Source organism: Diabrotica virgifera, chromosome 10, assembly GCF_917563875.1.
Source record: "Diabrotica virgifera virgifera chromosome 10, PGI_DIABVI_V3a".
Classification (NCBI taxonomy): Eukaryota; Metazoa; Arthropoda; class Insecta; order Coleoptera; family Chrysomelidae; genus Diabrotica; species Diabrotica virgifera.
In genome coordinates, this window is record NC_065452.1 from 141,026,056 (window position 1) to 141,043,502 (window position 17,447).

Below are 17,447 nucleotides of genomic sequence, written 5' to 3' on the forward strand. Positions count from 1 at the left end.
AGCAGTCAAAAGCTCGTGATAGATCAAAAAATAGTCCTGCCACGTGGTTTCTACTATCTAATTCATCATAAATACGCTCAAACAAGTTGCATGCGGCCGTGAGTGTCGACTTTTTTGGTCTAAATCCGTGTTGGTTTGGAGTTAATAAATTGAATTCTTCTATAAAATATAACATTCTGTTGTATACAACCTTCTCTATTACTTTGGAAATTATGCTAAGGACAGATACTGGTCTATAATTTGAAATATCATGAGGGTCATTCTTTTTGAAGATTGGAATAACTTTTGCCATTTTAAATATGGATGGAAATTGGCTGGTTGTTATTGAGAGATTAACTAAATGGGTTAAAGGATTCGATATATGCTCACTAATCAGTTTATTTATTTTTACAGATATGTTATCAATACCAGTACTAGGCTTATTTTTTAATTGATCGATTGTATTTTTTATTTCAATTGGAGTTACGGGTAAAAAGAAAAATGTTTGGTTACACATTTTTGAGGTAGTACAAGAAGGCAACGATGTGCCAAAATGAGTTTGAAGATTGTATTCTGTAATTGTAGCAAAATATGAGGCAAACGAATTAGCAATATCGCAAGACTTGGTAATAATTTTATTATCATAATGTAGAATAATATCAGACCTGTTCTTTTGCCTACCAGTTTCCCTGTTTACTAAATTCCAAATTGTTTTTGGTATATTGTAAGATTGATTAATTAAGTCACTATGAAAGTTTTTTTTAGTATTTATTAATAGAGAATTATATTCTTTTTTTGCCTGTTTATAGGTATCTTGAGACTCGAGACTCCCTATATTTTTTGCTATCCAGTGTAGATTTTTTTAGCTTTTCACTAGCATGTCTTACCTCATTTGTTACCCATGTAGCCTTATTCGTTTTGTGTGTTTTATACCGTGTTTTTATTGGACAATATAAATTTAGATTGTAATCTAAAATGCCAACAAATGAATTTGTGGCATATTCAGCATTCAATTGGGAATAAACTTCATCAAAAGCTGTAGAAGAAATCCCTGCTTTAAACATCATCATATTTTCATCTGACATATCCCTGTAACTGGTGGGTTTTTTATCTTTTTTCGATACTTTATTGGCTTGCAAATTTACACTAAGTGAAAATGCTTTATGGTCACTGAATCCAAGTAGCAATTTTTCGACACATTGGTTGTCAGTACAAACAAATGCACTGTATATAACGTTGCCCGAGAGCATTTTCAGTTGTTTCGGCCAACGTCCCCTATCCCGACTGACATTACGATGTTACAACTTTAAGTAATACCTTTAGTTATACGGGCAACTAATTTATTACCATTGTGACAACTACATATCACAATTCAGTTTTTTCAACAATCGCAACGACTTAAAAACGTTATAATGCTAAACTAATTTACGCCCTGGCCGATTTGGGTTTTCTGGCCGACTCTGAAGTTGTCTGTCACGACCCTAGGTGTTGTTCTAGGTGTGTGACACCTTTGCGGCAACTTCAGAAGGAGAAAAAGAATTTACTTTATAACCTTATTTTTTTCTTATTATTATATGTTTTATTTTGCTGGAAATTTTCGATTTATTTAACAACCTGTTTGTTTGTTTTTTTAATAGCTGGTTTCCATTCCATTGTCCACTGTTTTATCAGTAGATTTGATAACCTTAATCTTTCAATCTTTGTATCAGCTTTGCTGGACGGGGTTGCCAGGTCAGTTTTTACTCTTTCAGTAGTTTTGCTTTCACAAAATCAGTAGATTCTTTTTAGGCCATGTAAATACAGTATACTTATACAGTAATCTGCATATCCGTTTTAGCTGTCCCAAGAGGAATTCCAAAAAATTGGAAACCTAATTATTCCAAAACAACAACTGGTAATTACCATTTTTTAGCTAAAATCTACTAAATCAAAAACTAAAATATACTTAAGGATTTTTGGGATATATTTGGGATTTTTGATAATAAAAACAACAGCTAACTTAAGGGGATAGGCGCAAAATGTCGCCCGTTAAAATGTTCAATGTATTTTAAATGTTTTCATTTTTTGCGAATCCTGAGAAAACTAATCAGTATTTTGAAAAATTTAAACGCAGAAAGAAAGATTAAGTTATTCCGAGGACCGAAAGTCCCTGAAAACTTCTATAATGTTTATTTTAATAAGTTACAGGGGTGAAAAAAAGACAAAATGTAAAAAAAGACAAAATGTAGTGTCATTTTAATTCCAAATATCTCATTCAAAAGAAACGTTTTGGTTTTTCTAAATAATGCAGTCTTTCATTCTGCGTTTAAATTTTTCAAAAATACTTATTATAGTTTCCTCATGATTCGAAAAAAATGAATAGGTACATTTAACAACTAGAATATTTTCTCATCCACTAATTTTAACAGCTGCATGTCTGGATCAAATTCTTCAAACAATTGTTTCACATTTAACATTAGAAACACGTGAACACAATATTCTGTGTTTTGCAAAGTTACATATGTTTAGATATTTTAGTTTTCCATCGTTAGCTTCTAATAGGCTCACCGAATGCCAGAACTCTTCAATAACACCTGAAATACTGCTTGCACTGTTACTTGAAATCTGCAAGTTTGTTACACAAGAATCCAGTTTCATTTCTCTGTAATATTCATCATCTACGTCCTGAATCTTATTTTCGGATTGGGAAATTGTAACCAAATGTGTGAAAATTAATTTAGAAATGGGGTAAATACTATTAAAAAGCAAATTTTATTTTAGTCATAACAAAATGTTGAAATATACCAAAAATCTACTAAAAAATATTACCTACTAGAATATTTTAAAAAATATCAAAAATCTACCAAAAAAGTAGAAATCTCCTAAATGTGGCAACGCTGTTAAGGAGAATGCTACACTTTTGACACTGGTCACATGACCTCTCTGTCACCCAATAAGAGGGTGCATTCTAAAATGGTTGGGATAGTCAGCGCGGCCGGGTTTGGTTGGCGATTGGACTTCTAAGTTGTCTTATCGGTCTAGGGTTGGTAATAAGGTATTTTTTTAGTAATATTGGTAATATTGTTTAATGCACCATTTTGGTTTTACTTGAGATTTTTGGGATGTAAAGAAAATGAAAACACAGAATATAAAAAATGCAGGCATTTTCTGATACCTTTAAAAGCACCATCAATACATTAAATTTATACAGAACATCTTTAACATAAATTTTGACTTTTATATTAAAATTTGATTTTTTTAAATTTGCATATTTTTTGTCAAAAATGTAAAAAAGTAGCGTGTGTGTTTTTTAAAGGTGAAATATCCATATTTGACGGTAATCTGAGATGCGTTTATAAATTTCAGATCAGGTAATTTTGTTATGTCCTTTATGTATTTATATAAATTTAAATACCTAATACGATGTCAAAATAGTTACCTTTTTGGTTTTCGCATTCACCATACAGGTGTTAAAAATATAGGTAAAAAAACATAACTAGTCTGACTCCTTGAGCAACCATTGCACGCGCAGGTTCTTTTTATAGTCGCTTCAGTTGTCTTATGCAACGCTTACGAAACGATATTGCTTCATAGGAGGTTGCCTAGGCAACGTCAAGACAACTCAAAAATCGTCCACCAAATTAGTGCAGAATAGGGTCGTCTTCTAGGTAATAACAACGTTGTAACAAAACGTTGCCACGTGGTAGACAACGTTGTCGCGTCGACAAATTGCTACTTGGGAAGTGTCCCTAGAAAACATTTGACTTATAAAAATGTGGTTCGATATTTGTCAATATGTAGTCCAATTTAGTAGATGATGTTTTACCCACTTTATCTACGAAAACTCTTATAGGAACCTCAGACGTGACTCTCAGATTATAACTTACTAAAAACTCGTTAAAAGATTGCTTATTATTAGACATGACAAGATAATCAATGTTTAGATCCCCACAAATATAAATATCATGATGTGACTTACTGCATAGCTCCAATATATTATGTAATTTATACAGAAAACTCTGAACTTCTCCTGATGGCAAACGATAAACACTAATAACAATAATAATAGACAAAGAGCTGAGAGAAAGAAACATGGAAGAGGACCTATGGAACAATTGGACAAAGTGGCAATTGTAAGTGGAAAAATGGAGAACATTGTAAAATTACATGTAGTAGTAGTTTTAAATACTAACCAAGTAGAAATAGGTGGCAATATATATTGCATGGTATCATATATTCCCAATCCGGCAGTCACACTTCCTCCCGGTGAATTTATATACAGATGAATAGGTTTTGTGGAAGACTCCGACTGCAAAAACAGTAATTGAGCAACTATAAGGGAACTCATATTATCATGGACTGGTCCCATAAGGCAAATAATCCTTTCTTTGAGCAATCTTGAGTAAATATCATATGCACGGTCACCCCTGCCAGTTTGTTCTACTACTATGGGTACCAGTCCTATATTTCTAGTAATCTTATTTCCCAAATAGATATTTCCTCTCTAAAAACAAATTACATATTAGTCAATACAATAAATATTAATTGGACATTTAGAAACTACTTATTAGAATATTAAAATGTTCCTATTAGTAATCTCTTGTTAATTTTGTCATCCCTGTAATTGAAAATTAGATTAGTGAGATGTTATGTGTTCTCTAATTTTTTGTATGGTGTGGAAGATTGGACTTTAACAGATACACTTCTCAAGAGAAACTACTGCAAGACTTTGAAATCTGGGTGTATAGGAGAATGCTACAAATAAGTTGGGTGGATAGAGTTTGTAATGAAGTTAAAAACAATTTTCCCCATTGAAATTAACTGAAATGTCATTAATCCGTTCCAGTCCCAAAAAAACCACCTCAGTAGTTACTTGTACACCTTGCTCATGTTTCTCAATGATTTCACATTTTAATTCAATCGACATCATTTTCTTCTTCTAACTCATGATTATAAAACTAAATGTGAAACAACTTTATCAAAAATTCTTCGAAAACAAGCAAAGCCGACAGACTGAGGTCTAGTAGGTCTATACTAAAAATTTACACAGTCTAAATTACACAAAGATCAAGAGCGCAATATGGTTGGGATGGGAATGCGGAATACGAATTTTTGTCAGATTTAATTTACAATGTCTATTTAATTTGTCGGTTTAAGTAATAGTCACATACAGACCCATAAAATGATCTTTATGGCGGGGCCGTAAAGATGTATTACCAGTAAAACTACCTTTTATTTTATAATACAAGTTAGAAGTAGGTATGTAGTCAAAAAGAAGCATGAATTTTAATAAAAAGCGGTTCCCCGTATCTCAAATTTTGCTCTCATCTCAAAGCAAAACATCGCTTGCTCAGCGGCTCGTATCTCAAAGCACTCAAATATTAGGGCGCTCGTATATTGAGGTACCACTGTACTTATATACTCCATTTAATAATACAAGGCAAGGTAGACAGAAGAAGAGGGCTATGTCGAAGAACGTCATGGCTTAGAAAACTGAGAGAATGGTAACAGATCCTCTGTATCCCTTTTCCGAGCTGCCATCAACAAAATTACTAAATAAAGCCAACGCTCGATAATCAAGCACAGCACATGAAGAAGTCCATTTTGAGTTTTAGATTAGATTAGGTTTTGATAGTGAATATTAAACACTACCCCATTAGCTATTTACTACCAAAATGTTAGCGGATTACGTACTAAGTTAGATGATCTCAAGCTGGCTGTGAATAATTCTATGTATGATATTATAATTTTGGTTGAAACGAATTTAAACATGGATATTTCGGACAGTGAACTAAACTGCACACACTTTTGTTTATATAGATAGGATATATCAAGTCTCACAAGTCAGAAAGCCAGTGGTGGTGGTGTTCTTGTGTTTGTGAATAAATCAATTTGTTCTCAGAGGCTCAGGGTAACTCAAGACACAGTGGAACATTTATTTGTATCTTGTGAGTATATGGGAAGTAAATTTATAATTTCAGGAGTATATATTCCACCTAGCATGCCCATAAATTACTATAGAACTCATTGTGATGCCGTGGAAACTATATCGATAAACTACCCATCTCATAAATTATATGTATTTGGTGATTACAATCTTCCGGAAGCTCAATGGTCTAATGATGATTTTGGTGTTAAAGTAGTTTGTCCTAGTACTTCTTCAGCACTTCCAGTGGCTCAGTCTTTTGGTTACCTTCAATTACTTCAAAAGATAGATATTCCAAATAAAAGAAACATTTATTTAGATTTATTGTTCACAAATGATAAAGATGTAGAATTAAGTTAGGCAAGGGAACAAATTTTCAGAGATAGCTTACATCATGTCAGTTATGAATGTATTATTAGAAATATTTATAAGAAACAGGATCCCTTTGGTTTATTTTATGAAGACTATTACTATGATTTTCAAAATGCCAACTACTTGGGTCTTAATGATTATTTGGCAGGTATAGATTGGGAGCGGTGTCTGTTGTACCAGGATATAAATACATCTTTGGAGGTTTTTTATGAAGTCTTGAGTTTGGGAATTTCTTTTTTTGTGCCTCTAAAGAAATATAAAACTGGGACGTATCCTAAGTGGTTTTCATCTGAGCTTAGAAATCTTTGTTACCTTAAAAGAGCAGCACACAGAGCCTATGTCCATACAAAATCCTATGCTAGTTATAATGAATTTTCTAGGTTGCGAGGGGAGTGTAAACGAGTCAGGGAGATATGTTGGCAACACTATTTAATTAAGGTGGATCAAGAATTTAAATTAAATCCTAGATATTTTTGGAAATATATCCGAGACTTAAAGTCAAATCATTCTCTGCCTCAAAACATAATTTACAATGACAAAGAAGCCAGAAATGGTCAAGAAAGTGTTGCATTGTTTAAAAACTTTTTTGAATCAGTATATACTTCCAGGAACCAGGATGATTCACTGTCAATAGAGATACCTGAAAATGTTTCTGAAAGTTTTAACTTCACTTATATTTCAAAAGCAGAAATTTTTAACAAAATCTTGGAGCTTCCTAATAAAAACACACTAGGTCCAGATGCGATACCAAACAGTTTACTTAAGCACTGTATTTACACTTTAGTTGTTCCATTATATTTGCTATATAATCAATCTTTGAAGTGCTCAATATTTCCAGATAAATGGAAGCATAGTTTTATAATGCCTATATTTAAAAGTGGGGCAAAAAATCTTGTTACTAACTATAGGAGTGTCTGTATCCAGTCATCAATCCCAAAACTATTTGATAGCTTAGTAAGTGATCAATTGAACTGGCTCTGTAGAGGATTAATATCCAATAACCAACATGGCTTTTGTGCAGGTAGATCTACGGCCACCAATTTATTATCGTATCAGATGCAAATTACAAAAGCACTTGAAAACTTTCAACAAGTGGATTCTATATATACTGATTGTTCCAAAGCCTTTGACCAAGTAGATCACCACACATTACTCGAATAGGCTTTATAATGTTGGGTTTAGCATAGACACTCTAAAATGGATTAAGAGCTTTTTGTCTGACCGTCAGCAAAGAGTTAAAATAGGTTCGTATCAATCTGATTCTATAAATGTTACCTCAGGAGTTCCCAAGGAGGACACTGTTCTCCGATTTTCTTTGTTTTATTTGTAAATAGTATTTTTGAATGTTTTAAGAACTGTGAAGCTCTGGGGTTTGCAGATGATTTGAAATTTTTTAGAGTAATTGGCAGTTTGGAGGATCAAAAACTTCTGCAGGAAGATGTTGATAGATTAGATCAATGGTGTAGGATAAATAAGCTAAGGTTAAACATTTCTAAATGCTGTCACATAAGCTTCTTTAAAGGAATTAGAAAATTGAATACTTCATATTCATTACAAGGGATAACACTGAATTATGTTTCTAAAATTAAGGATTTAGGGGTTATTTTTGATGAAAACTTAACTTTTGTGGAACACATTAATACAATTGCAGTGAAATCATCAAAAATGCTAGGTTTTATAGTTAGGAGTTGTAAAACTTTTTCTGTAAATACATTCAAAATTCTTTATTGTTCATTAGTTAGGTCTAGATTAGAGTATGCTTCGGTGATATGGTCTCCATATCATGCAGTGCACATTGCAACAATTGAAAGCATTCAGCATAAATTCTTGCGGGTGTGCTCTTATAAACTTAAGTTGATTATAGTAGATCATGAGTATAGTGAAATTGAAAAGCAACTTAAGTTACAATCCCTGGTAGATCGCAGGATTTGTGCTGGATTAATATTTCTGTACAAATTAGTAAATTGTACAATATATTGTACAGATCTATTGAATCAATTACACATTGGGATTCCCTCAAGAAATAGGAGAAATCGTTCTATCTCATTTTTTGTACCATTTCACCGAACAAACTATGGTTACTACTCTCCTTTAGATAGATATGCAAGAATTATAAATCAGTATCATCTAGAGGTCTTTGGTATTAGTTTAAATTATTTTAAAAGTCAGTTAAGGAGCTTAAATTTTTAGATTGCAATATGACGTGATGTAACCTAGTCTCTATTTAAGGGTGTATATGATAATGTATAATGGAAATAATTTATTTTAAATTTTTAATTTAGAATTAAGTTTATTTTCAATCTGTTTACATATTGTTATTTATTTTGTTAATTGTAATTTGTTAATGGGGTTTCCTTGTAAAATAAATAAATAAAAAAATAAATAAAAGTAACATTAACCCATTCAGTGTGTTGTTCAATAGTAGGGAGTTGCCCTGTGTGGCCATACTTTGTTTAAATTAAAAGTTAATGTGACAAGAGCGCACAGGTGCACCTTTTGCATTTGATCAAAAATGAACAAAGTGAACTGCATTCAAATGGTTAACAACTTCGCTGCGTTACGAGACAAATAGACCTTGTATTACAATAACAGTTGGCTGAGTCAAATGTGTTGTAACGCACTGTGGCAGGACATATATGCCTCGTAACTCACTCAATGTAAGTTTATAAAGATCTCTAAATGCAGCCAAAGTGTTAATACATCCTATTCTTTCTTTCATTAAATCCTTCTTTATGCTGAAAAATGTGTAAATATTGGCTTGGCTTGATGTAATGAAGTAAAGACTAATGTAATTACAAAATAGTTTCATTGAACAGTTTCCGTCATGATTTAACACAAATTAATTAATAGCAGTTTTAGTAACTCTCCGCACATAAAGGGTATAGTCTCAATTCTTATATTATACATGTACCTTTATTTACAATTCTTTTATTCCTTGTTATTAGTTCCATGAGTTTATTTATATTTCTATACTTTTTTACCACATGCATTGTGTCCTCATCAGGAAGTTGTATTACTGCTAATACTAAATCTTGATTATATTCTACCTTTTCTTTTTGTTTTTTATCATGTAATCTGTTTTCTATATGAATAGGTACTTCTGTAAGTACATAATATACCGGCGTTAGTATTTCCTTAATGCATAAATTTTTGTACAATATCATCAATTAATTCTAATAATTTTCAAAAATTATATTTTTATATACTTACCAACAAACATTTTAAACTATTTCTTAACATTTTTAGTTTCTATTATATCGGTATTATTTATAATAATTAAAAATTTAAAATGTTTACTTTTAACATTTCTTTTGCTAAAAAATTAGACAAGTGACAAATGACATGTTGGCGATAGAAGAGGATCGTTTCGTTGGTTGCCTAGTTGGTTGTTAAGTGACAAGTCACAATGGTTGGACATTGGGTTGGACTTGGTTGGACGCACAGTTATAAAATAACTTGACTTGATGATAACTTTGTTTTTAATACCGTTCTTCTTCATCAACCATTTTCTATCTGCTCCTGAATGTAGGCATGTTGGTCTTTTCCAATTGCTTCCATCTTTCTCTATCTTGTGTCAATCTAATCCACGTTTTGCCTGGCACTGTTCTCACATCTCTTTTGAGGTCTTCCCATGCTTCTTGTCATCCTCAATGGTCTCTATTCTAGGATTCTTCGTGTTCACCTTTTCATCATACCGATGGCCTAGAAGCAATACCTCGTAAGTACCCAAAATTCAAAATTACGCTTTTGGTGCCGCAAAAGCTTTTCTACTAATCACCAAAAGTATAAAGGCGCAAAGCAAGTATGACGTAGATATATTAATATTATGTGACACATGACATAAGCTCGAAACAAATGACTGTGAACGAAAAGCCCTATGAATATATCGTACTTTTGATCATGTAGCAATACCTCGTCCAAAATATTTTGCGTGCAGGTACCTCGTGTGTGTTTGTTTTGTTATGTAGTTAATAGCGGTTATAACGTAAAAGTTTGTTTTGCAAGTTTATATTATAAAGTTAGCCAATCTGGTGATTGGTAGAAAAGGTTTATATCAGTATTGAGGCGCCAAAAGCGTGATTTTTGAATTTTTTTTAGGCACTTACCCGGTATTACTTTTAGGCCATCGATACAAAGTTTTTTGTTAAAAACCACACATTTGGACAGATGTAATTACGAGGTATTGCTTCTAGGCCATCGATATCTGGCTATGTGATCTGCCCGCAGCGCCATTTTATTTTTGTAATTTTTCCACGATATCCCTGATCTTCGTTACATGTCTTATCTCGGTGCTTCTAATCTTCTCCCTTTAGTGATTTCCTTTTAGTGATTTTCCAAGCATGATTTTTCCAGTAGTGAAAGACCGGGTTGTTATTGACCGCCATTAATATATATATATATATATATATATATATATATATATATATATATATATATATATATATATATATATATATATATATATATATATATATATATATAGTTTAGTTATTTCCTGACCGTAAATTATTAAATAGAAATTTTTTTAATTCCTGGGTTTTCGGTCTGATAAAAATAAAACACTTTATTATGGCTTAAACGTTTCGGCTAATTGCCATTTTCAATAAGCACTTTAATGAATAATTGTAAACATTACATAAAACAAAACAAAAGACTAAAATTTACATTGCACTTGTTGGCTTGGCGTTTTGTTGTGAATTCCACAACAAAACGCCAAGCCAACAAGTGCAATGTAAATTTTAGTCTTTTGTTTTGTTTTATGTAATGTTTACAATTATTCATTAAAGTGCTTATTGAAAATGGCAATTAGCCGAAACGTTTAAGCCATAATAAAGTGTTTTATTTTTATCAGACCGAAAACCCAGGAATTAAAAAAATTTCTATTATATATATATATATATATATATATATATATATATATATATATATATATATATATATATATTTGGTAACTTGGTTGGTAACTTATTGGTTCCTTTTTCCGAATAAGAATAATATACCTTGAAGAGTAATCAGGATGCTTTCTTTGGCATTTGGGGAATTCAGTGCAATTGCAGCCGTGCAAGGGTTTTCGGGTCTTGATCACGATAATGTATGATATTTCTTTTGGTACATTTGTAGCTTAATCCGCTTTGTCAGAATTGTGAAGAGTATCTTTAACCCGGGGGCAATCGCGCCGCTAGAAAAAATCTAACAATCTAACATCCTTTTCCATGATAACTTGATGACAAATTTTGCAACATAACTTTCCACTCGTAAGTACCTCGAGGAAGATTGTAGTATATAATGCGTGGGTATTAAAAAAAATAATTTATTTTATTTTCTTTTTGTGGAATTTATGGCTTTGGTGAGAACCAATTTAGCTTTAAAATTCTTAGAAATAGATAATTTTAACATAACAAGTAAATAAAAATATTATAAAATAGAAATTTGTTTTAAATTCATATTGTGACATTTTTTCTCTACGCGCGACTGCTTAAGTGACAGAAGTGAGCGCCACTATTGGCTGTGAGTTTCGACGGTAGCGCTATCTTGCGGTTTGAAACTTACACTTTTCTGATAAAATTTATGTATGTGAAATATACAAAACGAGAAAAATAGATACTTATCTAGAAAGACACAAATTATGAACTGAAATATTATTGTAACCTGATTACTAAATGAATACACAGAATTAATAGTAAAATGAATTATGTTTTTTTATTTTATTCATTATAATTTTAATATTTAATATATAAGTTCGTGCGACTGGATGACTGCTTACGCAAGAGACCATTGAGGAAAAGAATAAGTTTAAATGAATTATTTAACATTTTATGTTACCTCTGTTTATTTTTGTGTGCTTACTGATTTGCTTATTAAAATTTGTAATTTGTATGAATTGTAATTTGTTTGAATTCTATCAAAATGGATATTAAACACTATACTGGATTCAAGTCTTATTTCCCATGATATCCAATTTCAATCAGCAACACCAAAAAAGGAAAGGATTTAGTTGATGCAGGACATGTACGCAATGTTTCCGAATATAATAAATGCATCCAGTACTGTTATATTCAGTATTTTTATATGAATCAATACAACAGCTGCAATATCTGGTTTTTTTTTTGAAAAATCCATATTATCCGCCATTTCAGTTTATGAAGTTTATCAAATGCACAAAACAAAACTGCCAACTGCCACTAACACAGCGTTGCCACATTTTATTTAGAAAATCTACTGTAAGTTTAGCTTACTAAAATCTACTTATCAAAAACTAAAATATACCATAAAACTTTATTAATATATTTGTATATAATTTAAGACTTTTTATAATAAAAATAACAGCTGACTAACTAGAAATTTTTTTTATTTAGCTAATGCCTCGACAACTAATGGGCATTGGCATGGTGATGGTACAGTGGATTTTACCAATTAGGTAGCTAGTGTTATGTGTGTGTGTTGAGTAAGTGTCTTGTTACTTTGCAAAATCGATGTCATTGTCTTTGCAGAGACGCTAATTGTATCCGAACGTCTGCGGTCCCTCCGGTGGGTACCGATCCCACAAGGATAGAAACTATTTTCATTTATTAATTTATAATAAACGAAAAATTCTCTACCCTGGTGAGATTCGAACTCACGACCATTCGGTCCTTTCGATCCAAAGGTAGGCGCTCTTACCACTGAGCCACAGAGGGAGTTTAACTAGAAATTAATATGACTGTTTGTAAACAAAAACCAAACTTTTTTATATTTTAACTGGGGAACAAAAATGACCAACTATTATTAATTTTTATCAGTTTTATATTTAATATTTGTATATAATATTTTGTCATCCACTGATTTTAACATCTGCATGTCTGGATCATATTCTCTAACTAAACAATTATTTCGCATTTTACATTAGAAACACGCAAACACAACATTTGTTGTTTTGCAAAGTTACATATAGATATTTTAGTTTTCCATCGTTAGCTTCTAACAGGCTCACCGAATGCCAGAACTCTTCAATAACACCTGAAATAGGTACTGATTGCACTGCTACTTGAAATCTGCAAGTTTGTTACACCAGAATCCAGTTTCATTTCTGTTTAATATTCATCATCTACGTTCTGGGGCTAGATTCCGTGCACTGTAGATATCTACACTTCGCTTTCTATCGATGTCAATTGTCGTGAAAATATTTGAATTTTTAGCTTTAATTGAATTATTTTCTAGTTTTGCTAGTTGATGCTGAAGTGACACTAAAGGCTGTATGACACTATGCATTTTCTTGTATCATTTCTAATATCGTTTCTTGTATACATTTTCTTGTATCATATCTTGTACGTACATTTGTGCCCTGTATGACACTATGCAAGTTCTTGTATCGAAAACTGTATGAAATTCGGCACGTGATTGGTCGAAATTTTGTTTGTCACCCTGTCACGTTACATTGGTATGGTAGTACTGCGTCTACAGCTGATTTTAAGGAATTTATAAAATTTATAAACTTTTAAAAACAAATAATTTAATGTTATAATAACTAGAATTTTTACGTTGACTGTTGATTATTTGTGTTTTTTATTTTGTTTTGATATTTGTGCTAAAATATTTGCATTTAATCCAAATTGGAACTATTGTATTTTCCTCTATTAAAAAATTATGCAATATGAAACCCAAAGTTATTCTAAATATATGGTTATTAGTAGAACAGTAGTCCATACCAAACGGTATATTAAGGCCCGGTACTTTATGTCTCCGTTAACAGCCGGTTAGTTAACCGGGGTTTAATCGGGACAGAAATATATGCATAACATAGACGTAAACGCAATTATACTTATTATTATATTCATAAATAATTATAATAATGATTATAATTGCTTTTATTACAACGCAAGAGGCCCTATGAGGTACTTTTCTGTCCCGATTAAACCCCGGTTAGCTAACCGAGGTTTAACCGGGACATAAAGTACCGGCCTTTAGTATCAATAAAATATTTATAAATAATACCTACAAAACACAAATAAATTCATCAAGACATAAAATCATATGATCTCATTTTCAGCCGCCATTATGACATTTAGAAGTTTTACCAGCAGGTTTTACGTTTTTGCTCTTTGCGCAGTTATTGTACAAGAATATGTATGTATGTATATATACACCGTTCTTAGGCGTCAACGCCCTTCGGTAGGGATCTATGGAGGAGTATCACCAACCCGGAAGCCCTTATCCCTTCCCGTACCGCTCCTCCATAGGTCGATCAGACGCCAGTTTATTCCAGACCAAGCCGTAGACTCTATTGAGTTTTATACTACGGCGTTGGCCTTTTATAAATTTCATGACCTAGCTGAGGCTCGAACCAGCGACCGCAAATCGCAAATCCACTAAACTTGTCGATCGACTGAGCCCCAGCTAACTGGACCGTCAAGACCGACTTGTTGACCGATATGTGCCTGACACAAATTCTTGTACCGTTTCTGATATCGTTTCTTGTATCTGTGTATGACACTATACATTTTTTTGACATATCAGAAACGATATTAGAAATGATATAAGAAAATGCATAGTGTCATACAGCCTTTAGTAAAACAAGAAAATATTTGAATTAAAACTAAAAATTCAAATATATTGACATTGATAGAAAGCGGTCGGCGGTGTTAGCGATTGTACACAGAATCTCACCCCTGAATCTTATTTTCGGTAATGACATTGGGAAATTGTAACAAAATGTCTAAAGATTAATTTAGAAATGGGGTAAATACTATTTAAAAGCAAATGTTATTTTTGTCATAAGAAAATATTGAAATATACCAAAAATCTACTAAAAAATATTGCCTACTAGAATTTTTTAAAAAATATCAAAAATCTACCAAAAAAGTAGAAATCTACTAAATGTGGCAACGCTGCACTAACAGCGCTGGCCAAAACCGTCAAATCCCCTCTGCTCTACCCATGGCGCGTCATTTAAATTTATCAGATAAATGCACAAAACTGCCACTAACAGCGCTGGCGAAAGCTGTCAAATCCCCTCTACCCATCGGCTCATGGCCAATCTCACAATCACCGGCGCCCATATAAAAATTTTCAGGGGGGGGGCGCAGACGTGAAAATGTTGCACATTATATTTTGTATACTTTGGATAACCATATATATAGTTTAAAGCATGCGAAAAGCTAGGGGGCACGGCCCCCTACCCATGAGTATGGGCGCCCATGCTCACAATGCAGCATAAAACAGGGTACAGTTTGTCAAACCTAGGAACAAATTTGAAATCTATTGCAATCACCATGTGGCGTTATGACGATTGTAAGATTTTCAAACTTTGCTCCTAGGTTTGATAGACTGCATGTACGTCTTAACATTCTCAATATTCGGTTTTTGAATTAGTGAAGATCCTAATGTAACTGGTAGGGGTAGGTAGGTGGTTGAATAAATTGTAATTTGTGCCTACTAGATACGCATACTACAATGAATATTATCAATGAATAATCATTAATATCTTCTACCTGAACTAGAACTCCTTAGCTGTCGATGTCTCAATAATTATTCTATGGGAATAAAGTATATATAGCTCTCTGTGTTTACTGCATGTGTGAACCTCTGTATACCTACATAATGGTTAGCTAAGCAGCGTGAGCTAAGGCGATTAGACGAACTATATACTATGGTACGATTGACCAAATTATACCTAGTTTATTATCTATAAGATAAGAGTAAGCCTCTGCCTTAATCTGCATAAAGATTTATGAACTGGCGATTCACAAAATATCTTTTCTCTCTTTAGCTCACTTACATATTAATTTGATTTGAATTCAGTGAATGAAATGATTGTAATTTCGAGAGGAATCTATTTATTAAATTTTATTGGATTTTTGTCACATTACGTTTTCCATAAGTTGTATGCGGTGTCATATCGATGTAAACTAATTTTTGAAAATTTAACCAGTTACTTGCTATTGTAGTTAAAGTAGGCAAGTTTGAACCTCATAAGTTTACGCTAACGCAGCAATTATTTTTTTAAATTTATTATTTAAAAAAACGAATACCTTTTTTAGAACTAAAATGGACGGTGCAAATATTTGCAACATTTTAATAGTTTCTGCAGTTGGCAAAATGTTGATAGAATAACCAATAGAGTTGTTAAAAATAGAATATGCCTGGACAATTTTTAAATATAGTATAAATATCATGCCATAAAATGTGATTTGGCGTTCATTGACCATTATAAATTCCTCAATAAATATAATCTAATAAATTCCTTTATATAAATTCCATTTATTATTGTGCATGTGACATGTAATGCACTATTTTTTTAAATATTATTTTGATTATGCATATTTTATACGCTGTGTCTAGGTACACGCTAACGTGTACGCAAATAAAAAAGTTAGGTACACGCGAAACGTCATCAAGTCAGTGACGTCACTATTTAGCGTGCACTGTTACTGGTTTTTTGCGTACACGCTAACTTGAGAATACCGCGAGCGTCAGTCAGAGTGAGGTTCACATTTGTCTAATCGCGTTGTGTTTACATTTTAATATTGATTAGTAAAGAGATTTCTTATTTTTATTTGTTTGTTTTTTTATTTATTTCTTATTTTAGTGTTTGTTTTTAAATTAATTATGGAGTGTGGACCATTATTTAGTTCTTTTAATGCGTTTAACAATATTTTAAAACAGTATGAAAAAGATAAATGAGACAAAAATTCGTGATTAAGGGTAGCAGATGTTTTAAGATAAAATATATACAGGGCGATTGATTAGTGTGATTAAGTAGATCCGCTATAGTTATAGATAGCAATAAATAGTTAGTAACAAAAATTGTAGCAAACTTTGAGCTTCATAGTACAAAATTAATTAGAATGTTACAGGGCGTTCGATAACATAGTGGCAGACCAAAATTATGTTTTTTAAATGGAACACCCTATATTTTATTTTATGTTCGAAATCTTCTTAACTTCCCCATCACAAAAATATAAAGGTTGGGTATGTTATACAGAGGGTATTTACAAAGTTATAACCAATTTTGTATGAAAATCGTAACAAGTTCAACTCCTTGTATAAATAGAAATAAACACAACAGCATTGGTTTATGTTTATAAACTGTTATAATTAACTTACGTTTACGTATAAAAATTATTTTAACAGTATTTTGTACATACATGCCATGTCAACTGAATATTTATTTTGATAACCTAAATATATTAATATATGAATATAATAGTATATT

The 17,447-nt window shown here is 32.0% G+C and overlaps 1 protein-coding gene across 1 annotated transcript in view; it reads right to left on the reverse strand.

The window, feature by feature from the left end:
• The window catches only part of LOC126893234 (ATP-dependent Clp protease proteolytic subunit-like), a 31,457-nt gene extending 21,813 nt beyond the window's left edge, over positions 1–9,644 (reverse strand). Inside the window, exons 1-2 of the mRNA XM_050663214.1 lie at positions 9,467–9,644; positions 4,152–4,462 (exon numbers count right to left, since the gene is read on the reverse strand). Coding sequence (XP_050519171.1) covers positions 4,152–4,462; positions 9,467–9,496 — 341 coding nt within the window. The 5' untranslated portion in view covers positions 9,497–9,644. The remainder of the gene's footprint in view (positions 1–4,151; positions 4,463–9,466) is intronic.
• Positions 9,645–17,447: the final 7,803 nt, after the last annotated feature.